The 25,042-nt window shown below is 47.3% G+C and overlaps 5 protein-coding genes across 12 annotated transcripts in view; all 5 read right to left on the minus strand.

The window, feature by feature from the left end:
- Positions 1–572: 572 nt before the first annotated feature.
- LOC118505606 (homeobox protein goosecoid-like) lies at positions 573–4,230 on the minus strand. 2 transcript variants are annotated; one of them, XM_036041638.1, is made up of 3 exons: positions 3,403–4,230; positions 3,044–3,321; positions 573–2,717 (listed from the first exon to the last, which is right to left on the minus strand). In XM_036041638.1, exons 1-3 carry the CDS (start codon positions 3,809–3,811, stop codon positions 2,481–2,483), a joined length of 924 nt encoding a protein of 307 aa, XP_035897531.1. In that variant the 5' UTR covers positions 3,812–4,230; the 3' UTR covers positions 573–2,480. The 2 variants fall into 2 exon arrangements, with proteins under 2 accessions (XP_035897531.1, XP_035897530.1); XM_036041637.1 differs by having other exon boundaries at positions 3,044–3,324; positions 3,403–4,229.
- An 11-nt stretch (positions 4,231–4,241) lies between these two features.
- LOC118505605 lies at positions 4,242–8,155 on the minus strand. Its single transcript, XM_036041636.1, has 3 exons — positions 7,141–8,155; positions 5,091–5,690; positions 4,242–5,017 (listed from the first exon to the last, which is right to left on the minus strand). The coding sequence occupies exons 1-3, from the start codon at positions 7,219–7,221 to the stop codon at positions 4,298–4,300; spliced, it is 1,401 nt and encodes a 466-aa protein (XP_035897529.1). The 5' UTR covers positions 7,222–8,155; the 3' UTR covers positions 4,242–4,297.
- A 119-nt stretch (positions 8,156–8,274) lies between these two features.
- On the minus strand, positions 8,275–9,037 carry LOC118505608 (40S ribosomal protein S29). Its single transcript, XM_036041640.1, has 3 exons — positions 8,876–9,037; positions 8,604–8,703; positions 8,275–8,410 (listed from the first exon to the last, which is right to left on the minus strand). Exons 1-3 carry the CDS (start codon positions 8,935–8,937, stop codon positions 8,402–8,404), a joined length of 171 nt encoding a protein of 56 aa, XP_035897533.1. The 5' UTR covers positions 8,938–9,037; the 3' UTR covers positions 8,275–8,401.
- Positions 9,038–9,168: 131 nt separating this feature from the next.
- Positions 9,169–10,780, minus strand: LOC118505607. Its single transcript, XM_036041639.1, has 2 exons — positions 10,107–10,780; positions 9,169–10,038 (listed from the first exon to the last, which is right to left on the minus strand). The coding sequence occupies exons 1-2, from the start codon at positions 10,116–10,118 to the stop codon at positions 9,511–9,513; spliced, it is 540 nt and encodes a 179-aa protein (XP_035897532.1). The 5' UTR covers positions 10,119–10,780; the 3' UTR covers positions 9,169–9,510.
- A 2,066-nt stretch (positions 10,781–12,846) lies between these two features.
- Positions 12,847–25,042, minus strand: part of LOC118505609 — a 73,490-nt gene continuing 61,294 nt past the window's right edge. For 5 of the 7 annotated variants that reach the window (XM_036041645.1, XM_036041647.1, XM_036041642.1 and 2 more), the window contains 4 exons: positions 21,279–21,406; positions 16,602–17,483; positions 16,332–16,487; positions 12,847–15,208 (listed from right to left, as the gene is read on the minus strand). In XM_036041645.1, the coding sequence (XP_035897538.1) occupies positions 14,729–15,208; positions 16,332–16,487; positions 16,602–17,483; positions 21,279–21,406 (1,646 nt within the window). In that variant the 3' untranslated portion in view covers positions 12,847–14,728. Of the gene's footprint in view, positions 15,209–16,331; positions 16,488–16,601; positions 17,484–21,278; positions 21,407–22,334; positions 23,462–25,042 lie in introns of those variants that run through there. The other 2 variants (XM_036041646.1, XM_036041648.1) reach the window with 2 other exon arrangements.

The following is a 25,042-nucleotide window of genomic DNA, read 5'->3' on the forward strand; positions in this document are numbered from 1 at the left end:
CACCATTCTAAGGAAATCTTCGCCAGAAGTTTCGCTCCTCAAATGTATATCAACCGGCTGACGAAGGCAGACGGGGGCAAAATCAAATTAAATACCATCACCGTCGTAAAGGAAATCTCTTTCCGTCGTCAATTTTGTTACGATTTCTTACGCCCTTCCGAGAATTGTCTCCTGTCGGTGGGTCCTTCCAGTGGGGGAGAAGCAAACACGAAGCCGGTCGGTCACAATGAAACGCCCGGACAAAAGTCGGTACACGATTGCGAACCATTTCGAAGGCAATTCCCACGCGAGTTGGGTCCGCATTAAATATTTATCGAATCCCGTAACTGACCGACCGACCGACCGACGAGATGAGTCTTCTGTCAGCAACGGTGATACGGGAACGCATCAGTAAAGCGGCCGACATCCGGATCGGACGGTCATCTGTTGCTGATTGTTTGTTTCATGAATTGGAGTGCGTAGTGTTTAAGGATCGCCCAAAGAAGAAGAGGAGCCTCAAAAAAAGGCGGAGTGGGGGGAAGCTTCAAGCGCTCATTGATATAAGCACAACACGACAGGCGAAAAACGTTCACTATTGTATATCGTTAGTAGACGGGTTTATTAAAGGTTTCGTACAGTTATGGAGGGTTTTGTGGATATTTCTTCTTTTTTTGTTTTTTGTTTGGTTGTCCCACAATATACGTCGATTATTTGCTTTCGGATATTTGTTGTTATTATGTGTATTTGCGGCATTAGACAGACTGGACTGGGAAAACTACTTCTCCGAAAGTAAGCCTTGCAACGGAAACGGAAAATCATCACACACATACACACCCACACGAACACACACGAACACACACATACATATACAGCTCATACTAGACGAAGCTCGCGGTAGGTAAGCTAGGGCGTTATTATGGTACAAATCCGCTCTCACTGTGGGCAGTATTCGAGACAAGGGGGCAGAGGTGTTGATCGGATTGCATACATTTAGGCGTCTGGTTTTTCGAGTGCGTCAAATTTGAAACGTTTTCTGGTTCTGTTAAACTCATTTAATTTGAAGTAAATGCAGATAGTGAAAGAACAGAGGCGGCCCATTGGTAGCCTCCACACGGAAGGAGCAGGGTTCAAATCCCATCTGGACCTAGTAAACCCGACTAGGACTTAGGAGCCTTATAAACGAGAGATAGTAGGTATGATACAAGAGGGCTTTATGCCAAGAAGAGAAGCTATATAAGGTATTTAATGCAAACGATATCATTCATGAGAGAAAAGTTATCGTTGTGCTACTAACCAAAAACTACCTTCAGAAAAACAAAACGCCTAAAGTTATGCAATGCGCAAAACAGAAGTATCTTTTTCTCTGATCGTCCTTTGCCTTTCTCCCCATCAAATGCTGCTCATGTGATGCGTGTTTAGAGAGATTTTTTCTGCCTTTAAAGTTGCAAACATTCGTTTAGTATGTTATGGGGGCTTCCTTTTTTTCCTTTTTTTCGTTTTTTTTCTGTACACTACACATTCCCCCTTCCTGGTTTACTTTGGCTTTGGTTTGTTTCGCAACGGGGAACTCATTTTCAAACAATGCGATATCAATTATTTAGTATTGCACGAGCAAGCAGCCAGCAGCACCCGGAAGCACCTCCCATGCTGTGTGTGAGTGTGCAGCATGATTTATGCAGCTTCTTCTTCTACTGGGTTCATAATTTAATCTTCTTTTCTTGCTGTTGCTGCTTTGCTTCCCCTCCCCCCCCCCCGCGAATCGGAACGTGCCATCAAAAAAACGGTGGCTACCATTAGCTAATTAGTTTGTTTGATTAGTTTATGATGTTGCTGAATGGTTAAACGCGTCGAACGTGCCGCCTTAAACACGTCGCCCGAAACGACACGTGCTTGCGCTGGATTCGATCGTACCGGACCGGAATCGGAGTTTTGATTTACACCTCAACCGTAGTTGCGTTAAGTTAGTAAGTAATGCGTATGCTGATCGTAACATTTACACCCCTGCCCATGCCTTCAAGATGGCGCACTTTTAAAAACGATAAACTATTCTACTAATGGAAAATAAATAACTTATTGCCTTTCGATACTACTTGCTGCTACTGCCAGCGATCCACACATTTTGACACGGCTTATGCACTACGATTAGAAGAATGACGTTAGCTGTCACTTAGTTGCTGCCTAAGTTGCTAGTAGCTCTACAGCCCGCGGTTGACTACTACCATGGCTTCGAGTAGAAAGGGAAGCAAACATCAAACATCGATGCGACTGAATATACAAAACGGGGGCACGGGGAAATTTAAATCCGAGAGCATTCACTCCAATTGCTTAGTGTGTCATCCTTCGCCGACCGCCGGCCCAGGACACGTGGGTTCTACCTTCTTTTTTTTTTTTAAACCCGTTTCCGGCTTCCTACCCTTACTTAGTTAATGTCACTCGCCTCTCCTACAGCAAAAAAAAAAGCACCATCTCCACCTGCACCAGTCGTTGCTGGGCGCAAATTATCATACCACCTCGACGTCCGACGCGTCACTGTTGCTGTTGCTCAGCTCGTCACATTTCGGCAACAGTTGTTTGTCCTTGGCAAAGATGCCCGTCTGCAGCTGGCGCAACTTTTCCTGTGCCGACACCGGGATGTTGATGAGTTTTCTAATTTTGCTATTGATTTCGTAGTTGGAGAACTGTTCCTGTTCCTCCCGCTTCTGCTTTCGCCATTTGGCCCGCCGGTTCTTGAACCATACCTACAACATCCGCCACATCCCGCAACAGAGAGAGAGAGAGAGATGGTAAGAACAAAGCGAGAGAGAGAGAGGCAAAAATCGATCCGCTGCGTACTGTCAGCGTACGCTTCCGGTTGCGCCCTCCCCGGAGCATTTGCGTGGGGGTGGCCTGCCGGAAATTACAACTTTGGCCGTAACTCAATTTGTCGATTTCATTATTATTGAGACGCGACGCGGCCGCGGCACAATCAACAAGTGTGCTTGTTGAGTTTCGAACGTTCCGCGAATTAAAAACACTGCACAGCCGCAAAATTCGCCGATTCTCCTCCTTCCGTCCGTGCACTTACCTCGACGCGCTCCTCCTTCAGGTCCACCTTGATTGCCAGCTTCTCGCGCAGCAGCACGTCCGGGTAGTGCGTCTTGTCGAAGGTGGCCTCCAGCTGTTCCAGCTGCTCCTCGGTGAAGATGGTCCGGTGCCGGCGCTTTCGCTTGATGTGTGAGTCCGCGTTTAGGAATGGATAGCGGGGCCGGAAGTTGCCGTTGCACGCGACCAGCCCTACCTGCTGGTGGAGATGGGCGGCAAACAGATCCGGCTGCAGATAGCTGTGGCAGGACGATGGATATGCTACTGAAAGGAGATGGGCAGGGATCGCAATAAGTGTCACGTCGTGTGGCGGGGGCCAATTTGCCGGGGGTTGTTACTCACTGCCAAGAATGTTGGTCGACAGCATGTTCGCTTCGGACGTGGTCGGGAGATGCAGTGTACCGGCCCCAGCACAGCGGAAATAGTTCGACAGACTCTGCTTGGTGTGCTGTTCCAGCTCGTAGGCCGCCGCACTGTCCAACCGTTGGGGGACGGGCGACAGCAGCTTATCGTTCAGCGAGCCCGCCTTGTGCTGGGTGATCGTGTCCTGATTGAGCCCCAGTATGCTTTCGATCGTAAAGACGGACGCAAACGAAGGTCTCGAATCGTTGGGAAGCGCTGTCGTGCCGTTGGGCGACGCAGAGGAAGCGGATGCCGTGTCCTGATCGTTGCAGCTTTCTTTCTGGCACTTTGTGCTGCTGCTGCTGCTGGTGCTGCTGGTGCTACCGTTAAACCGTTCGTTGCCAAACATTGCTGCAGATGTAGGACCGTGCTTGGCGCAGAAGAGAAGATCGCTAGCTGGTTTTTATTTTTAACCCAACGGCACGTTGTTTTGAACGTTCTTCTGTTGCGTCCTGTGGCTCGAAAAAACGCAACACTTCACTTTCACGTATCTAGCTCCGAAATCCTTCGACGCCACAGTTGCTGTTCTGTTCGGAATGAAAAATTTTCCCTCAAACGTATTAATCCAACCGCTTTCCGTTTCTTTTTCTCTGTTTCCCCCTTTTTTTTGAGTGTGTGTGCATCTCAGGCGCATGGTGGCGAATGATGATTTGAATTGCCGTTTGACAGCGGGCGAAACCGGTGAGCGGTTGGATTAAGTATTCGCCGCGTCCGGTTGACAGTTTGCTCCGTGCTACGTGAAAAACAAACCAAGGCGGCGGCGATGGCGCACTGGACCATTTGTTTTGATTTGAATCTTTATTTATCGCTCGCTCGATCGCTCACAGAGGGTCCCCTAAATGGCATGCATTTTAAGAATTAAATCGTACACTATTTCTTCTCCCTTCGCCTTCCGGCACGGTACGTTCGTCTGGTTGTACACGATGTTGCGAATGTTCCAGATGAGCTGATCGACGCACAGCTTCGCCTGCGGCGGTCCGACGTCCACCTCCACGATGCTTCCGACCGGATCGCTCGGCACCTCGTCCCCGTAACCCATCGGGTACGGTTCCCAGTCGGAGAGTACCTTCCGCATCCAGTGCTTCTTGCTGACGGTGTTGCGCGTCGACCGCGTGCCGAAGATGTTGATCGCCTTGCAGAAGATGTACCCAAGCTTGGCGTAAAACACTTCCTGCCCGTCGGTCGCTATGTACATGTGGTTGATGTTCATCACCGCCTTGCAGTACTTCTCAATCTCCTCCATCAGGTGCGTGCCAATTCCTCGGCCCCGGTAGCGATAATCCACCACGACCGATTCCACGTACGCGGAGCTATCGTCCGCCGGCACGGGAGACACTTTCGCGTGTCCCAGCACGGTGGTTGTCTCGTCGATAAGCTGCGTCAGTACGAACGTGATCGGAAGCGTATCGGTTGAGGTTTCGAAGCTCCAAAACCGTGCCATCCGGGAGCGTGGCCACTCGGTGTTTATCAACCGCACGCACTGCTCTTTCAGCTCCGGATGTCGATGGATCGGGACCACCAGGTACGGTTCATTCGAGGTCGGCGGTGGAGGACCCTGGAGGGAAGGGAGAAAAACAAACGATGATTAAGGCAAGGTTCGATTATTAGCTCCAATTCCCCACCCATACATCGTACGCCACCCGCTTTTTACAGCTGTAATAATCCTGGTACGTGTCGTCATCTTCCTCCTCGTTGTAGTAATAGTAGTAGTAGCAATTTTGTCGCTGCGCGTACAGCTCCTCCTCGGACGATTCGTACTGCTTCACCACCCACCGTTGCGGATCGTTCGACAGCAAAAATTTGGACACACCTCGCGGTTCGTTGCGCTCCAGTATCTCCCGGTACGCCAGCGAGCGCGTGAAGCTAAACCGAAACTTCGACCGAAACACGTGCTGATCGCGCAACGCCACAAAGATGTGCTCGATGTTCAGGTAGTACAGATACTCCTGCGTTGCTATCACCTCGAGCAGACAGCGCCGGGCACAGGATGGAATTTTCGAGATGGAACACAGCGCTATCACCTGCACCCGATCGTTCTGGGCGCTGACAATGGTGAGGCTGGGTGGCATCTCCGTGCTGCGCTCGAGCGTCTTCAGCTTCTCGACCCGCATTCGCTTCCATTCCTGGTTGATCTGCCGGTTGCAGCCCCGGTACCATTTGTTCTTGTTGTGGATGGGCAGCACGAAGTACTGGTCGTCGTAGTGTTCGAAATCGATTCTGTAAGGCGACTGTCGATTGGAACGGAAAGATAAGGGGTGTGAGAGATGTACTACTCAATGAAGCGGAGGTATTTTAGTGATTTTAATCAAACAAGTCCGTCCACGAGGTTAGATACGATTACGGAGTTCCTTGCAGATTTTTCTGCTCATCTTCTCAGCTGCTAGCTGGTGCCTATAGACCTATAGACAGAGTGGACGTTCGCCAGGGTCGTTGTTGAGGTCTCAGCGATGAATCTCCGTCAAAGTAGCCTCATCGAAGGGTCCTTGTCAAAGGAGCCTCCTCGAAGAGACCTGGTCTAAAAGGCCTCGGCCTATCGGAAGGGCCTCGTCGAAGGGCACTCTTTGAACGGGTTTCATCGAAGCGTTCTCGTCTAAGGTGCCTCGACGAAGAGATATCGTCGTGGGGGGCCTCGTCTAACGAGCCTTGCCAAAGGGACCTCGGCCTCAACGAGGAGGCCTTAGCCTCACCGAAGTGGTCTCGGCCTATCGGAAGGACCTCATCGAAGGAGCTTTGTCGAACTCTATGAATGGGCTTCATCGAAGGGATGTCGTCTAAGGGGCCTCATCGAAAGAACTCTGTCGAAGAGGCCTCCTCGAAGGGACCTGGTCCAAAAGGCCTCGTCGAAGGGCACTCTTTGAACGGGTTTCATCGAAGGGATCTCGTCTGAGGTGCCGCGACGAAGAGGTATCGTCGTAGGGGTCTCGTCGAAGGTTCCTTATCCACGTCGAAGGAGCCTCACCGAAGGGGCCACGGCCTCAACGAAGGGGCCTTAGACTCACCGAAGGGGCCTCGGCCTATCGGAAGGACCTCATCGAAGGGGCCTTGCCGATTAGACCTCGAGGAAGGGTTCTCGTCGCAAAGGTATTTTATAGAATTCTTAGCCTCTCCTGGCTCTTAGAGGACTCAAGATATCAAGAGATTCGATAGTTCCTCCAGGAGATTTCTTTTGAGCTTAACCATATTGTCGAAACCACACCGATTCGTCCTTCAACCTCTCAACAAACAGTTTCGTAGTTCAAGTGCACTAACACTCAGCGCAATCACGAATGCTCGCTCGATTTCGTAATACTTGGCACCCGGTACGGTACGGTTGGTAGCACTTTCGATTACGCTGCACCCTCCCCCCCTCGCTAGAACCAATCTGCACCAGAGCAATCTTTCATCAGCTGACGTCCCTTCCTAACCGAAAGCGCATTCTTACAAAAATTCACCCACCACCTTTGTCCTGGCTGGCCAGTTCGCCGCCTCTTTTGATTGTTTGTATATCACAGTTAAATGTGTCTTCAAATCACTTCACAGCGGCGGGTCGATCTGTAAAATCCGATTGGGTGGTGTGTTTATGTTTAAACGCAAGGCGGCAGCAGCCAAACCGTGGCCGGGACACTGTTGCGAAAGCTTTTAAATTTCGTCCGGAAAAGATTTATGCCCGCGAGCGGATGCCGTATCGCGATTTATTACCTTCCGCTGTTTACACCTTCGGCTGGCCGTTCTAGCGTTAACGGTTTTGCGCGTGTGTTTCCGCTGATGATAGTGCAGCATGGTGTGCTGGCTGGCTGCTGATCGTAAGTCAGACGGGGATCGACTGATCGATCAGCTGGTAGCAGATGAAGCGCTAGCCCCAACACCAGGAAGAAGCTGATTTAAAACAAAACAAAACAACCATCCCGCAGAGCAGCAGGTGCTCGTCCCACCGCTGCGTTGGATTGTGGCCAACCGATACTGAAAGTCAGGTGCCGTCACGCTAAGAAAGCGTTATTGCATCAGAACCAATTTAGCAACTGATGATGCATTGTAATCATCAGACAGAGTGTTCCAACCCTCGGGGGGTTCGGGTTGTTTGGAATGCTTTAACCTTACATTTCGGTCTCATTTCAAAGCCAGACACGCACAGTGCTACCCCAAGTACCGAGTACAGACTGTTTGCTTTCTTTTGCAGACGCATCGGCCGAATGCCTTCCTTGCGCGATGGGGCGATGCGGGACAGGGAAGAAGCTTTTAAATTACTTCTACCCTTGCAATTGAACCGCTGCCAACGGTTGGCGTCTGCGACGACGACAGAACAAATTAATGGAAAAGGGGTTCGTGTTGACACGCTTTGCGCACAGATCCGACCCGGCTTCGTAGACTAATTATTGACCTACGGCCACGTTGCCGATCACTACCTCGCTTCCCTCGATACAGCGATTTATTGTTTCGAAGGTAACTAATGTAAATAAACACGACCTAGAAAATCGTATCGAATGGTTCACCGGCGTCGTACGTCGGTCGGTCGGTCGTCGTGATCAGCTGTTTAAACACATGTGTGCCGTTAAACACGACGATCTAAAATTACCTCCCATTGCAGCTCGTAAACTTGCATCTGGCTGTCCAGCATTTGAGTAGCTGATTTACGATTATGGGCGAAAAAACAATAATCAACTTCAATAAGCAGCAGAACTGTGTCGTGTGTGTGTGTGCCCGATTCAAGAGCAGCAGCGGATGTACAGAAGAATCAGCGGAAGAACAATCCAGAAAGAGTGCGAACTGGTCGTGACGCTTATGTTTCGGCATAACGGGATGATGATGGTGAAGAATTCCAAATCCGAGTGGGAGTCGTTTTGTGTGGATTTTTACGTTATTTATTTGCCGATTTCATTTCAACGCATGTTTACTGCCAGCAAGGGGCAAATAATTCGATCTTGATGTCATATGCGAAGAAACGTTGAGAAAAATCCCATATTTAATCCAGCTGAAAGGAAGAGCGAATAGAGAAAGGGAATTAGTATCGAAACCGTCTAGCGGCACAAAGAACGAAAGCGGAAGCCATGGGCTATGCTGCTGTGAGTTAAGAAACACTGATCAACAACAACACAGCACCCATACACTGACACTGTCGCTAAGCAGGCCTTCTCCCTTCCTCTCTCTCACACACACACACGTACCTTCCTGAAGCCAATATCCTTGGCGTACTCGCGGAAGCACTGTCGGCAAATGTTCAGCCCGTACTTTCGGATCATTCCGTGGTTGTTGGAGCAGGCACGGCTGGAAGCAGATAAACCGAACCGAACGATTAGTATTCACCGTCGCTCTACTCTACCGGAACACCCAACATGGCGAAGCGGCAGTCCGTACACGTGCACAAGAACCGCAACCCGGGAGGTGCGTTTGTCCCGTTTCTCGCCACGGAAATCGTCGGAAATTGATTCACACTCACCAGAAACGCGAGCCCTGTCCGTATTTACGCGGATGCGAGTACCACAAGTTGGCGAAACCCATTTTTTCGATTAAATTCTGTACGCAGAGTACGCGAACGTGTTTCACACGGAAAAATGTGGAGGCAAAAGAGTTTGACAGCTGTCAGCAGCGTGACAGCTGGCGAAGCGGCCGACGGAGTGTTCGAAAATCCGATTCGAACATTCGACACGATGATTGTTCGAATAGTGTGTCGGAGCGGGAACGAGCGTGTTCGACAACGAATTGTGCTGCGATAATCGATTTTTTCCAATTTCATTGTTAATATTACGATCACAATTCATAACACCTTTTTCTTATTGAGTTTAATCAAAGGTCATGATAAGAACGTTTCAAGATAGATATTAAAATAAGAAAAAGAAGCGAAGCGTTTTCGAACACGCTGAAACGCTTTCGGAAATTCTTCGGAGATTCAACTTGACGGTTATACTGATCGGCGAGGCGCGATGTAAACACAAAAAATAACTTTATTGATGCTCTTCAATCATAAATACGTGTTGTGCATTAAGCAAATGTTGCTCATACTTTCTTGAAATGGTCCAGCCGGTGAACCAATAACGCATAATTGTCGTTGCGCAATAAAAACCAACCTCACAACTAAAAATGCCAGTTACGGTGAGTTTTCTCGTTCTGCATAATATGCTTGTACACGGTTACCGGGACCGGGAACGGTTTCGGTACAGGAACTTCAATTTTCTTCAACACCTCCACCGGGAACGGTTTCTCCACCTCGATCGGGTACGGCTTTTCGACCGTGTACGGGACGGGCTTTTCGATTATCTTCGGGATCACCTTGTAAATCGGTATCTTGATCGGTTGTTCTACGTTTACTTGAAGCGGATAGGGCTGTGGGATGTACACCTTGACGTAGTGGGGGACGGCTATCGGGACTGGATGGGGGACCGGGACGCCAACCTTCTGGAATACGGGCACGGGAATAGTTTTCGATTTTTCCGACACGCTCGAATGGTATTGTGTTCCGGCGTGGGCCTCTTTTAACCCTTCCAGCGCCTCGAGATAACGTTCGTCCAGCAGACCTTGCTCGTCTTGATCGTGATAGGCGTACTTTGCGTCGGCTTGACTCTGAAGAAGAAGGAGAACCATCGCTATCGATGCACAAAACATCTGAAACAAGGGATGAGGACACTTTTGAAATAATTCTTCTACGTCTTGTAGCGAGGCTAACAACTTACTAATGGGCTCATGTTTTCGTACGATTGATAAATTACACAAAAAGACTGAACTGAATCGAAGCAAAGATAGCAAAGAAATGAACTACTCCTCAATGGCGGGCGGACTTTTTATACATCCACCACCATTCGCGTTCGATGTCCAGTAATGCTTCCAGCGCTTTGTGCCGATCACCTTCCCCGACCGAGCGACGGCGTAATCATCGGTTAGGCTTCGTTCGGTCGATCGGAGTTTACTCTTCCTTTCTTCTGCAGAAGGTGGATACGTCCGGGCGCGGAAAAGTGCAGTTGCACCACCTACACCAGCAGTAAAGCACCTTTGTCGTTTGTTTTTCCTTTCACAAAGCTACCCTTTCCCTTTTTGGGGCGGATCGCCCTTACGGAAACGATGCACAGTAGAAACCGTCGCGGAAGCAGCCTCGGCGAGCAGCTGGGAAATGAAATGGAAAACCGACGTCGACGACGACGACGTGCCTTTGATGCGTGCGATTTGATATCGGGGAATCGAAACACGATCGTCCGAGATTCGACTTCTGGTACGCGGTCCTGTTGCACGGAGCGTAGCTGCCGCTGCGTTGCGTAAATTTGGGTCAGTCTGCTGTGTGCAGTGGGTTATCGGAACTCGCGGTCGTCCGGTCGAGCTTCGGAATAAAGAACATTCCTGCACGGAAAAATTGCCCCGAGCGGCTCATTATTTAATATCACCCCGAAGCCATCAAATGGGCGATGGAAGGGATAAGGGAGTAATGATAAAGTGAGGCATTGCTTTTAAGTTGATAGTTTATCATTTCTCATTCAGGTTTAGCGTGGCTATAGGAGTGAAAGTTGGTGATTTGTAGCAGTAAATATAATTGAAAAAGAGTTTGTGCAAGGTAAGTTTCATTGTCCTCGTAATTTGTCTAGAATTTTTAACGCCTGACAGTATGCAATTAGCAGTATTTGTATCAGATATTGAGGTTTGATGCATATATCTAGGCGTTTTTATCCAAGGCTCAGTGTATAAAACTATAAGTAAAGACATATTTACTACATTTGATAATAAAAAAATATACTCACAGTTAAAATAATAGTGTTTCTAAAATAATTAACAATTAAACCGACCAACTTTCTAAACAAAACTGGTTTCTATCGAACCCATTTCCATTAAAAGCCGCCCCAATCGAGCGATACACAACGTAAATTTTTAATCGATCAACGTTATTTCACACACCATGAGTCAATCATTAACGCCGATGTCGTTGTTCGCTAAATATTAGGCGCAAACCGTACAGCTCAATTGTTTCAGCTCAATTAGTTGTCTAATGGGATGAATGGGACCGTACGAAGCGTTTGACGGGTTTGCTAGTGAATTAGGTGAACAAACTGATTCGGCGAGTCGGAAAAAGGGGTGGACACAGGTCGATGGAGAAGATAAGCTGCATCGGCAATCTAAAACAGTCGGCCGTATGGGTGTGTGTGTGTGTTTGTATACCATTATTTTATGATCAATTAGAGTGATTGAGTGCAAATAACGTGTAGAAGAGCACATTTTTCAATCACTTCATATTCTAACTAGTTTCTATTGATCGACAATTGAGATAAAGTAGCCTTAAAACGTTTTATATAATTAATTTCGGAATCAAGATTCATTTCACAGACGTGATTCAATTAAATTAAATGAGAATAATTTGGAATGTGCTTTACCTACGCAAGGTATGAAAATTACGCCAAAATTTATGCAATGTTTTGAACTCATAATTTGAACTCAATATTTTACTTTTTAATTTCATCTTTAATTTTGTCGTAAATAATTTTTAATCAAGCCTTTAAACATGTAAAATTGGTTCATTTATTAGCTATAACGCCATTGATCACTTTGGAATCAGTTTAATAAGTGATTGCATACTTTCAGGCGTTGGTCAATAGTAAAAATTACGGTAAAAGACTCGAGAAGGCCCCCCCTAGAATCTTTTGTGTGCAGCACTGTGGCCTGTCATTTTTGTTGTACAGTGGGATTTCTGTATGGTCAAAACCCATTTGATATAAACATTGTGCATTGTTCCTGAATACTGTTAATAGACAGCGAGTAGAACTTGATAAAATACATTGTAACAAGTGGTTTGAGATTATGATATTCTTATGCTTCCTCCTTTGCTGAATATCAATGCAAGGTAACAAGTATACATCGAATTACTGTTCCGTTACCGTCCGAGAACGCCGTGCATGTTTTAGGCCCGATTGTTCACCCCTAGTGCGACCGAAAATTAGTACGAAGCCCCTGTAAGCCAAAATGAATGGTAGGGTTAGTGGAGAGGGGGTTTTAATCAAATAATAACAATATTTTATTCGACTTTCTTCAACCAATTTTGACCACACTGAAAGCACACTGAAAGCACACTGTGAAGCTTTAGGAACGTGTACTGCGGATTGCATACCTTTAGGCGTATATCCTATAGTGCCTAACAAATTTTGTCAGGGGGGGGGGGGGGGCCTTCTCGAGTCTTTTACCCAATATACAGTTGACAAGATTTTAGGTGATGCGTTATTCACTCCAAGTTAGGAGTTCATTATGCTTTCGTTCGATCTTGAGCAATTTTTAAATAGATATATTTTGTATGGCAATTGCATACTATCAGGGGGAGGGGGGGAATATTTATGGCTGTGACGAATATACTTGCCGGCGCTACAAACCAAATTTTTTTGTCTCAAAATTTAAATTTTCGGATACAATTGGATGAAAGAGAAAAGAACCAAAACATCGTTCTGACGTTTGAAATTAATGTGTTTTACTTTATCAGTAATAGTCAACTGTGATGAGTAGAATTTGCCCTGTTCCGGCAACTGTTGGCATATTGGTCTCGCATTTTCAACGAGGGATTGAAACACACACACGCACACGCACTCACGGTACATTGTTTCGTACCATGTGTCCGTACGCCCGTGTTGCTGTGCTAGTAGTAACGGATAAAACAACTAACATATTGACCGACGATACCGGTGACACGAAATTGCATAAATCTGCACGACAGAATCTCGTCCCTTCTTCTTCACTCTTACTGCCTACCATACCGCCGTTTTCTACGTGTGAGCAACTTTTAGGTGTGTCTATGAAAATGGGTGCCGCAGCAAACCAGGTTCGACCGGGATCGGGTAGCATCCTAATTATTGACCCTTTACCGTCGCTCCGAACGAACCGCAGCTGTACGAAAGCACACTATTGTTGTTACGTTTATTTACCAGATTCTAGTAAGATATGGGGAGATACTACACCCGAGGTACCTTATGCCGCTAGTTTAAATAAATATGCTCGGAAAGCGCGAGACGCGTGACGACTGCTGCGGTTGCCTATTTTGTTTTAAAACGAGAAACAAATCCTACTACCTACTTACTATGTTTGCCGCTTGCAGCAGCAAAGCTGGTTTGCCAAAATACCCGAGAAACAGTCACTAGCGTTATATACCTATGCAGGGGCGATACTAATCTAAGAGGTCAGCTAACTAGCGAGTCTTGCCCGCTCCGTAACAGTAACGTAAAACGAATGTACTCTCCCCCTATCGTTAAAAGCATACTTAATTCGTCCCCTCTTCCGTACTTCTACTACACTACACGTAACAAAAGTCTTGTATTGTATTACTCCAAACCAACCGATACCCCGTACCGTCCGACCGTCCAAAACCACACATCGGGACGGGCAATGGCAATTTGAAGCGATGGTTTTGTGTGTGTGTGTGTGTGTGTGTTTTTTAAGAGTTTAGTTCGTAGGATCGTTGTTTAATAAATACTTATGCCTACCCGGTGTTGGGATCCCTCGCACTCGCACTGCGCTGGATGAGTAGCACTTGAAAATCGGATTGCGTGCGGGAGCTTGTTTTCGCTACTCCGGTTTGCAGCAACGGGAGCAACAACAGGAGTGGTTTGTCCTGAGCGGTGGTTAAGCTTGGCAAACCTCGCAAACCTTGGGCTTGTGTGCGTTGCACTGGCTGGTAGCAGCGTCGTATGTGTAGTTTGTTGGTGACGCTTGGTTGATGCGTGAATTCGCTTTTCAAAGCGCATAATTAAATTTTGCTGTATATGAAACACTCTCCAACTTCTTTACACAACAGACGGTGGAAGGATTTGTAATTTTAAGTTGAATCGAAACAAGCAAGCGATGGAAAACCAAAACCATGCCCGGCGGATTGCATACTTTGTGGCGAGTTTCGTCTTTTCGATTCGAGGAAAAGTATATCGAATCCGCCAAAAAGTATGCAACCCGCACGGCTAAGCCTACTCCGTTGTATGATAATTCTGAGCCTACTAGCCTGTTTTCTGCTGTTTTCTGTTGTAATGGCCAGTGAAACTGCACGCCCGCGTGTGTTATCAGCCCTGCCAGCCCTGCCCTGCAAGCACCGTCGGTAGAGGAAAGGATAGCTTTCCACTTAGGTCACTCCGCACCATATTTTTCTTCCTCTTTTTTCGTTAAATTGTACATTAAAAAAAAACAAACCAAACCAAAACCACACTGCTGCCGCCTCGCGTACCGCGGTAGTGACACAACCCTTTTGCTGTACAGCCCGTAGCACACAGACATCAGTTTCACACCAGAAAACTCACACCCCTGCCATCCAGCGCTGGTGAGGAAATCGGTGAAATCAAATCATTTCCATTTACGTCGACGCCGTTGTTTTGTTGCTGTTACTGTCGCTGCTGTTGCTGCTGCTGCTTGATGTTGAGGCGACCGTCGTGCTGCTGCTGCCGCTGCTGTCTCGTGCACTCACCGCTGGTAAATCCTGCGAGCGCTCACCGGTCGAACCGGCAATCGTGTTGCTGCTGAGGCTGTCGAGCGAGCGGGCCGACCCACCGACGGCAACAGCTGTGGCGACGCTGTTCTTGAGTGCTTCCACGTCGACGCCCTCGGACGAGTCGCCCGGGTTTTTGTAGTTGGAGGAGAAGAACGAGAGGGCCTTCATCAGCTGGTAGCTCTTGGACACGGGCAGGTTCGAGTCGTACAGGTTCTTGCTGCTCTTGCAGTCCACGTAGAACCACCAGTTGCACTTCAGCACGGTCTGGTCGAAGAGTGTACTTTCCGGGCAGAGGAACGACTTCATGATCAATCCATCGTCCGTCAGGGCACATACGTGGAAGACCTACGGAAAGGGGTAAGTCCGGTACCGGTGGTTTCATTAGGCTATGGGGTATAATGAATTCTTATTATAAGCGAAACATTACAAAACTCCCTTGCCATGTACACGAGTACACGAGCCTTCACTTTTCCCATTTGTATCATCTGATCCAGCCTTGCTAGCCCCGAATTCGGTAGGGGATCAGCTTACCGAATTTCGGTTTCATTCATTAGGTTCAATCAAAAAGGCTGAAATGCACCAATATTCCCGTAGCAAGGTTGGTTGTAATTTTGTGGCTAAATGTGTTTTGGAGCATACAGGGAGTTTTTGGTTACCAATGCGGTACAGCTCCATGTGAGATTGAAGCCTGCAAAAGCCCTTTTTACAAAACTACAACGAGCTTTTAATAATGTGAATGAAATAGGCGTTGATGGCCAACATCGAAAGCAGTATACTTTGAGGAATATTTTCTTAGATTGAGGATGAACAATTTTGATATTTGTTTAAACCATACCTTCTTATTAATCATATATAAAAAAACTAATCAAAAATCGCTTTCCAAGCAGCCGGAATGGATAAAAGAGTGCAGAAAATCAGATTTTCGCATAAAGAACGGAAACCCCGCCAAAATGTATGCAATTTGCATGACACAATTTTTTGAAATCAGCTTCTAACGCTTTCTTTCTGACTCAGGGATCCACATTTCGTCAGTTGGGCAGCGACTAGAAGCTTGTGCCGGAATTAAACAAGCTGCTGGATCATTGTTGGGGCACGTATTCACATTCGGCTAGATTCTCGGTGTGTGTGTGTGCCGAAAATGCGGCAGCGCACAGCATTGTACGCTTGTGCCATACCGTACCGAGTTATTTCGATTCATCCACCGCGTTGACCGTGCACGTTCGGCTCGGCTTCAGCGCTCAAATGCAAGCCAGCATTTGGTTCAACGAAATCCAACCAGGGTTAAGTATTTCGTCGGGACATAACGTGTACATGCCCCGTGCAATCGTGCCCTTTATAAGCAATGACAAACACTAATCCATGGTAACGCTCGTGAAGCCATCCATGGCATCTACTTTTTCCCGGAAAACCAGCCCCTTCCCGGGCTTTTTTGAGTGTGGTTGTTTGTGCCGTTCGCACATATACGCACCATACAACCAAGGTCCTCGTCGCCGTACAGCCCCGGGAAGTGTTTCTGTTCGCCACAGTTGAACGTCGTGTAGGGCAGATCCACCTTGGAGGTGAAGTTGTCGTCGAAGTTCTTGTCGTATCCTACCGGGTAGTACTCTTTCGGTGCGTTCATAACCTGGCGTGAGAGAGAGAGAGAGAGGGAAAGAAAGCAACAGAATGCTTTTGTGATACGATTTCTAAACTCTTTGGCAAAGAATGTTGGCCTTCTGTAAGCCGCAATGACACTTACCTTGTGGCCTGCGTTGGTCGGGTACCGTCTGGGGCGTGGTGTTGTTGTGCTGGTAGTTGTCGTTGTCGGTGTCGTCTGCTGCGCTAGGAACTGGGCCTGAGCGTAAGCGGCCTGCTGCTTTTCGTACTGCTTCTGGGCACGCAGTTCCTGCTGCCGGACACGAATCGCTTCCTTAATCACCTCCACACTAACGTTGGCCGCCGCCGCCAGCTCCTCGACCGTGTGGCCCATCAGATCGATCTCGTCGCCCGCGTCGGCGGTGCCGGTGGCAATCGTTGGCCCAGGCTTTGTCATCTGGCGGCGCGGTGGTATGCTCATGATGGAATTCTTGATGACGGACGGCTGCAGCTTATTATCGACCTGTACGACCGGTCCGGTCGAGATGCGGGACACCGATTCGGGCATCGCCTGGAAGGCGGGCACCTTCTGCACCTGCAGGTTCGGTGCCTCCTTGTAGATAATCTGCTGATTGGGAGCGCTGGGGAACGGGGAGACGACGGAGGTGCGGGTCGGAGCGGTCCGGTGGAAGGAGGAGGTCTGATTCATCAGTTGGCTCTGGAAGGAAGGATCGGGGGTTTGGGAGGATTTGAGCGCAAAGTTGCGGCGGAGTATGGCCGGGTCGAATCTCACCGGTTCCGCCTCCGGGGTCGGTTTGGGAATGGGACGGAAGGGAGGAACGCCCAGGGGAAGCGAGGTGGCTTTCGTCATCAGACTGGAGGCGGGTGATACGTAAACGGGTGAGGCGGACGACGGGACCTTCGGTAGTCCCTTGGGCAGCATGGACGCGGACGACCGAACGGTTACTGCCTGTGGGCGACTCTGCTGGATTGGAGCACCCGGCGAAGGGGCTATTGGGGCGGGGAGCGAGGGGTAGGAGGAGGTCTGGAAGCCGAAGGGAGCACCAAAAGAGAAGGAGAAAGAAAAACACAATTAATACCAGGCACGGTTGAAGTCAAAAGGCACGTGGGAACTCGGAAAACGGCAACCGAACCGAACTTCATTATTATTGGAACTGAAGTGGATTAATTTGTCATCGGAAATAGTGTTGCGGTGTGAGAGACCTTAGCTTCCGGTGTGCCGGTTCTAAGATTGCTATGAATAAACACGTCCGGACGACTGACGACTTGCCGAAAGGCGAGTGTGTTGACTCGAAATTACATTTCCTTCGCTCTACCAGTATTAAATTAAGTGAATGAGATTAACCTGATTCCGGTTGGGCGAGTTCCGATACGACACCGGAAACCAATGATGCACGAGAAGCTAATGAAAACGACGGCGGAGGGTGTCCGCCCGTTGGACGCTGTTCTATTAATAGTGAATTATTCCATATTCAGAAGCTTTTTCCCACTCATCGGCGACATGTGCTATAATTGGCCTTTTTACTGGAAAGACACACACACACACAAGAGCTCATTAGACGCCACCTCCGTGTTCCCAAGAATGTTATTCCACTCTAAGGAAGCAGCTCTTTTGACGCACACTGTAAGGATAAGCAGTCGTTAGTGCATCCGCGTGTTACGACCCGACCATGATACCCGGGTAGGTAGGCTTCATTTCACGCCTGACTACTGCCACCTCCGTTCGGCAAATGGGGGTAATTTTCATGGCGTGCGAAATTTCCCGTACCCGGTTTAATAACTTTGTCATCCGTTTTTTGCTTTCCTTTCGCTTCGTCGGAGGGTTGACGAATGGAGGTGCTATTCGGCGCTCGGTGCCATCGTTCTAACAGCGGTTGGATTGCATACTGCAGAGAATAAGCCCTTTGCATACTGCATGAAACAGAAGCGAAGCGGTGGTTCTTGGTAATGTAGCGAAAAATGGTTAGTTCATCAAGCCGGATACTTGACTCTCATACTCTGGTGATATACTACTGTGTCCGAAAAATAAAGTGACTTTGCGTTTTTTTCATAAATGGTTTTTGTATTAGGTCAAATCAAGGTCGTCACCTTCGAAGTAATCCCCTTCCGATGCAATGCACCTCTTCCACCTCTTCTCCCACTCCTCGAAGCAGGTAGAAAACGCGGATGCTGGGATGTCCTTTAATTCCGCCGTCGCTGCGGCTTCTATCTCCTCGATAGTATCACAACGATGTCCCCGAAGCGGCAGTTTTAGCTTGTTGAACAGCCAGATGTCAGCTGGTGCCAAATCTTGCGAATACGGTGGTTGCGGAACAATATGGGTGCCAGTTTAAGCGAAAAACTCCCTCAAAATGATTTCAGGCATTTCGGTACCAGGCGAGACTTCACCCGCTTCAACCCCAACACATCTTTTAGGATGGTGTTGACCGATGCTTTTGAAATCCCAACACTTTCTGAAAGGTCTCGTATCGTCAACCGACGATTGTTGACAATTAAATCCTTAATTTGGACGACGTGGGCGTAGTCGGTCGAGGTGGATGGTCTCTCCGAACGGTCCTCGTCTTCAACCTTCTGACGGCCATTTTTAAAAACATTGTACCATTTGTATACATTTTTCTTTGACATAGAGTCTTCCCCGAATGCTTTTCGTAACATCCGCAATGATTCCACAGCGTTTATTTCATTGCGCAAACAAAATTTGATGCATGCGCGTTGCTCCACAAACTTGGACATGGTCAATATGGACGAAAACACTTGGCGCAGCTCCGAAAACAATTTGTCACTCCTATCCGGGTTGGTGTTGGGACCAAGGTGTATGTATTTAGAAGGTGGATTTTTATCGATTTGACAGGGCGACATTTTAGTCGAGTTATGTCAGAGTTTGTTTACAAAAACATATGGTATGGGGCTACCAACATGAACAAACAGCCTCGATTCTCAGTCCTTTGAGCAATTTCGCTAATTTATGGGTCATCTTCGCATATTAAGTGTTGTCCCACAGACGATTGACGATATTTGGTTGCATTTTTCGTCAAAAAATCGCAAGCGATACCACCACCGGCGCCTCCTCCGATGCTGCCGTCACTCTTCTCAATACCCTTCCCCTTGATCACCACGGAACTGTTATGTCAGGTCGAGAAATGTCAATTTGCTCTAAACAACTCTACCTTCTATATCTACATACCTTGGTTGGGACTTGAAACGTGGCAGATCTGTCAAAAACATACATATTGACAATAAAAAAATAAAAACAAGGGGATATTTTTGGCGCGCGAAATTTGGCATCCAATGTCACCTTACTTTTCGGACACAGTAGTATTGTATCATCATACCTTTCGTTTTGTTTTTTTGTGTGCGCTTCTCTCACACCATATCGCACGTATCATCAGTTTAAAGTCGACCCAACGGCTTACGGTGGCTTTAAGGTACGATTTTTTTTCCTCCGAAAAATGATTGCATTTGGGCAGCTAAACTCTTGTGCGGTAATTTAGCCTGCGAACCCTAAACGACCAACTTTGCCGACTGCTGCTTTACGATCGCTAACAGCTATTGAAAAGTTTTCCACCAGCTTTGGGCAGAACACGGTATTCGGATGCTAGAGAACGCTGGGTGAAAGCGTTTCCGAACGACGTACAAAACTATTCCCCAATGGCATTATGTGTGTGTGTGTGTGTGTGCGTTTCTATATTGTATATTTGGAGAGCTTCTATTTTAGCATTACCCAGCTTCCATTCCTTGCAGTCCTATCCGTTGAACGTAAGGATCAAAGCACGAGGAGCATGATCAAAAGTAGTGTTTTATAGGATTTTTGGGGACTTTTTTGTTGCTTCTCCGTGCTTTGTAGCTGGAATTCGGACCGCCGAACTGCCAGTGAGCCGAGAGAGTATTCGGATCGGAGCAGCAGGATGTGATGAAAACATGTCAAACTGTGTGCTGGACGTATATGCTGTTTGTTTTGCGACTTCTATTTCTATTTCCACAAAAATGCATTCGAGCACACGTTCACTAGCAGTGAAGCTCTAAAGCACTGGATTTTTTAAGTATTTCATTGTATTTTATGTGTTTTACGTAGAATTGAGCAGTTTTTTGCTGCTTTCAATCGAAGCTCCTCGGAAGCTCTGTTCCTCTCATCAAATGAGTGGCGATTCGAACAATATATTGCATATCTTTGGGCGTTGCAACAGAATCACTACTCCTGAAGGTATGCAATATGAATGTTTCACTATTTCAATACGCAGCCGTTTACTCTGTTGTCCAGCAAAAGTTTTTTTAAATTACTGTGAATGAAAAAAAAAACCCTTTGCATACCTTTGGGCGCACAGCCATCAAACGGCCATACTTCAATGCATATCATTAACTGCTTCATAACAGTATGAAATTCTACCAACTTTTCTAAATTTGTATACCTTTAAGCACATGCTGCAATAATAAAAATGAACTATTCAGGTATCTATTAGACCTAATTGTATTAGCCCTATTTACCGGATGGAAAGCGAAAACTGTCCAGCAATATATCTAATTTGGCAAACAAATGGTTACCGTTCGACGTGTATCGTTTGATGTTGGGAGCTTTCCCAACCCAACCCAACACCAAACAAATCGACCTCCATTACGCCCTAATGTGTGGTCTTATCCTAATGTCGCTCTCCGATCTTCCCTACACCCTCCCGAGAGTTACCCTTTGCCGAGTGCCGGCTGGCATTTCTAACCTGACCGGCGCTTGGTGTGTGGTCGTCTTTCACACGGATGCAACAAAGTAAAAAAAAAAAAAAATCAAGCGAGAAGAATGGTGAAAGCTTCGTATCAAAACACAACTTACCGGCATTTTGGACGCGGGCAGGACGCCAATGTTGTTGGCACCGGTGCGAATGTTGAGGGCGCGCCGTTTGTTTGCCTCCACGTTGCCGAGCGATTCGGCCAGTCCCAGCTCATCTCCGACGCTGAAGCCTACAGAAATTCGTCGACGACCGGGGTGGGGGGGGAAAAATGCAACACAGAAAGGTCATATCGTTGTATGTGGTGTTGTGAATGTTTGCTTCGTATTAATTCGTATCGATGCGGGGGTTTTGGAGGTGTATTTTTGTTTTTTTTTTGTGGTACGATAGAAAGGATAGGAAGCTAGAAGCGGTAAGTCGAAGAGAAATCGAAAGCACCCGAAGAAGAAGGAAAAAAAAGAAGGAGTTTTTGATAGGATGCACCCTTTACATTCGTATGTACGGCGACTCCAATCTCACACTGACAGAGAATCTTTAGCTGCAAGAATTTGCTATGGCTGCACGCAACGAATATCTGAGCCGGGCGCTGTAAGATGAGGTCTGCGCGCCCGAACACGGTGAATGGAGCCGCCTGAGTAAACTTTGCTCTATTCACAGCGTATGTTCTTTTCTGCACACCCAGCAAGGAATTTGCAGCACCGGTGGATTCATATTTATTTTCCGCACCAAGGCATCAAGAAGCCATAATGTTGGTCCTTTCCGTTGCTTTTGCCGGCGTTCCGCGTAGGAAAGATACAGAGCCCCAGCAGCTGGGTGAATCTTGCCAGCGATAGGATTTCTTCATTTCTATTTACCATCCCAGCTATTAATACACGATGAGGAGTGGCCATGGATGGTGCTGTTGTGAGTGGCTCAGCAGTAGCGCAAGGACCAGCCTATGATTAAATCAACAGCGTATAAAACAACATTAACGTCGGCGGCAAACGCAACGCTCTGTAGTCCTCTGGTTCGCTCCACGACACGGTGACAGTGATAAACGAGAAAGGGATTACAAATGGCCATCCGTCACGGTGGTCGGTTTCGGTTTATACAAACACACGGAGCTGATTAATTTTTCATCCAAATAATTCCAATTTCGTACATTAATTTTTCACACTCACATTCCTCTTTCTGGAAGATGCGCATCGGTACGCTGGTAGATTCCCCGTTTGACGCTTATCCTATTAAACGTTGAATAACCGACTATCCATTTGGTATTCTCGATGAACGTGAAAAACCCGCCAGAGTTCACCACCAGCTGCTGCTGCTTAAACATACCGAACACGAAACCTCCGCTGATCGATGGTATTGCGTATGCTAAGCGATGATTTCAGTGTGTTTTTTTGTATCGCAAACGCCACTAAACGACTGACAAGGCTGTGTGTCAAACCGCGCGACATACTGGCTTACACGGTGCTCAGCATTATTCCAGCTGAGACGAAGGCATCACGCCTTTGCAACACACGTCCCGATCAGCATAATTCCTCGATTGATGTACTTAAGAAAGCGTTCAAGAGAAGTAAACCACACACACACACACTCAGTTCCTGATAGTATGGGCGCACCGAGCACCGGGAAAACGGTATGCCAGAGTTCTGGGTGGGCGAGTTCTGAGCTCGCAGAAGTTGACAACCAGATTGGCTTATTCTGCTTCAGCAAATACGCACGCCGTACACACAGACACACGAGCAGCAGCAGCGCTGTTATATGGCTTGACAAACATGACGAATCTTGTGTTGGAATATGGCACGATGAAAGAAAAAAAAAGTTGGAACAAACAAAACCTACATCAACAAGTTTACGACAGTGATACGCCCATATAAAATGTAGCCAAAAAACTGTGTGTGAATAAAAAAATCCCCTCCCTCCCGTTCTGTATCGCTTTTCTGCACGGTCTCATCGTTCCGTCGATTGTTGCAGCCGTTGGGAAGCTTTCGCTGGAAAAGGTCATAAAATTAGCCCTCCAAGACACACAAGAACAAAAAGCACAGAAAGACTTTCTCCCCCGCCCCGCCGGAACGTAAACCTTTCCGGCTCAACGGTCGTAAAATTCAAACCCATTTCATTTCCGTTAAACGATTACGATTATTGCTGCCTCTTTGCCATTTGCAGAGGTGGAGACAGAGAACCATGTCCGTATGATGAAATTGCCATCGGTACTATCGTTTAAGCGGTTGTAGGGACTGTGCAATATTCCCACACTTCACGTGTCATTCGATTCTGGGCACGATTTTCCATTTTATCTGGATCTGTTTTTTTTTGTGTATTCTATCTGGAATGTTCGTTTAAAAAAATGGCTAGAAAAAAATGGAGTGCAAAATAAATACCAGTTTTTGAATTTTAGGAAAGGACGATTGGCTATTATTTACAAAAAAAAGTCAACCAGTTGCACAAGTGCATCCATAGATGCTGCAAAATTCATCAAAAACCAAAATAAAACCATAAAAAAGACACTTAAATTCAATCGTACTGAGAATGTTGTTTGGCACATTGCATACTTTTAGGGGTTCGATGTCAGCTAGGAGTGAGAGGGAGAGCGAGTAATTTGTTTGTTAACATCTCTTCCGTAATATTTTTTGCACATCATAGCAACCGTCTGGAATAGGGCTGTATAAACAAGAGGAACGAATTTCACTCCTAAAAGTATGCAATATAATTTATTTTTACCACCAATAACAACTCAAGAACAGGGAAATACCCACCGTTGCCCACTGACTGTGAGAGCTTCACGACTCAAAAAAGCGGTTCCCCAACCCCAGTACGACTTGTGATAGAGAGATAAAAACTTATCGTCACACTTATCCAGACATGTTGAACTGCAAGGAAAAACTCGTGCCATAAGCATTGTTTCGGAGTTTTAGAACGCCAACGTCAAACCGCCCTGTCAGCTGCTTTATGCAAAGCAACCGAATCAGTTAAACGACAGTACGGAACCGCTTTTGCCGGCCACACATTAGCCGGTGATGGAAATTATGAAACCGATATGCTGAATTTGCATCGTCCGCATGCAAATAATGCTACCGAATCCATCGTCATGATTACTGCCCAGTTGCAATGCATTTCTCGGGGGGGAAGCAACGGTTCGGTCGTCATATGTTTGCTAATTAAATTGCATTGCCGTGCGTCCGGTCGGTTCGACGGTTCGCATTACGCACCGTTGCCCTTTCGATGCATACGCCCGTGCCGGGAGGGTTTTAGAGTAAACACTAAACCGTGAAAACGAGCCTTATTTTCCACGCGGATAGTTTGCATGCACAGTAGTTGGGAGAGAGAGAGAGAAAGAGGGGCCGTGCAGAGACACAGAGAAGTGAGGGTGCATGCATCGATGGGCGCACATCAGGATTCCTGGCCGGTGGTTCGAACCGAACAATTTAGCGCAAACACAAACCCTTACCCTCTCACTACGGCTGGCATGGGTCTAGCTGACTCGCGAAACAAAGCACACGGATTGGCATTGGCTAAATTGGCAGGAACCGAGCGCGTTGTCGTCTTTCGGTCGATGGTTGCAATGCAATCGACGTGTGTGTGTGTGTCGTAAGCCAGGGCTTAGCTAGTTATTGCGTCTAGATAAATCCCTCACTGTAAGCATCACAGCGCTGGGCTACGCGTGGAGCGATAATTTATATGCATTAGCTTCACTGATGCTCGCTGTGTGATAGGCCCACAGGTTCTGCATAAATCATGTTCCGATGCTGGAATAGCAATGCCGGGTTGTGCAGTGCACCAATCGAAGGGAACCGGTAGCTTCCGAACATAGTGACAGTTTGTTTCAATTCTCTTTAGTTGTGGTGAAAAGTTTGAGAATAAAAACCCCGTTAAACCGTTTGGC

This window comes from Anopheles stephensi, chromosome 2, assembly GCF_013141755.1.
Source record: "Anopheles stephensi strain Indian chromosome 2, UCI_ANSTEP_V1.0, whole genome shotgun sequence".
NCBI classification, from domain to species: Eukaryota; Metazoa; Arthropoda; class Insecta; order Diptera; family Culicidae; genus Anopheles; species Anopheles stephensi.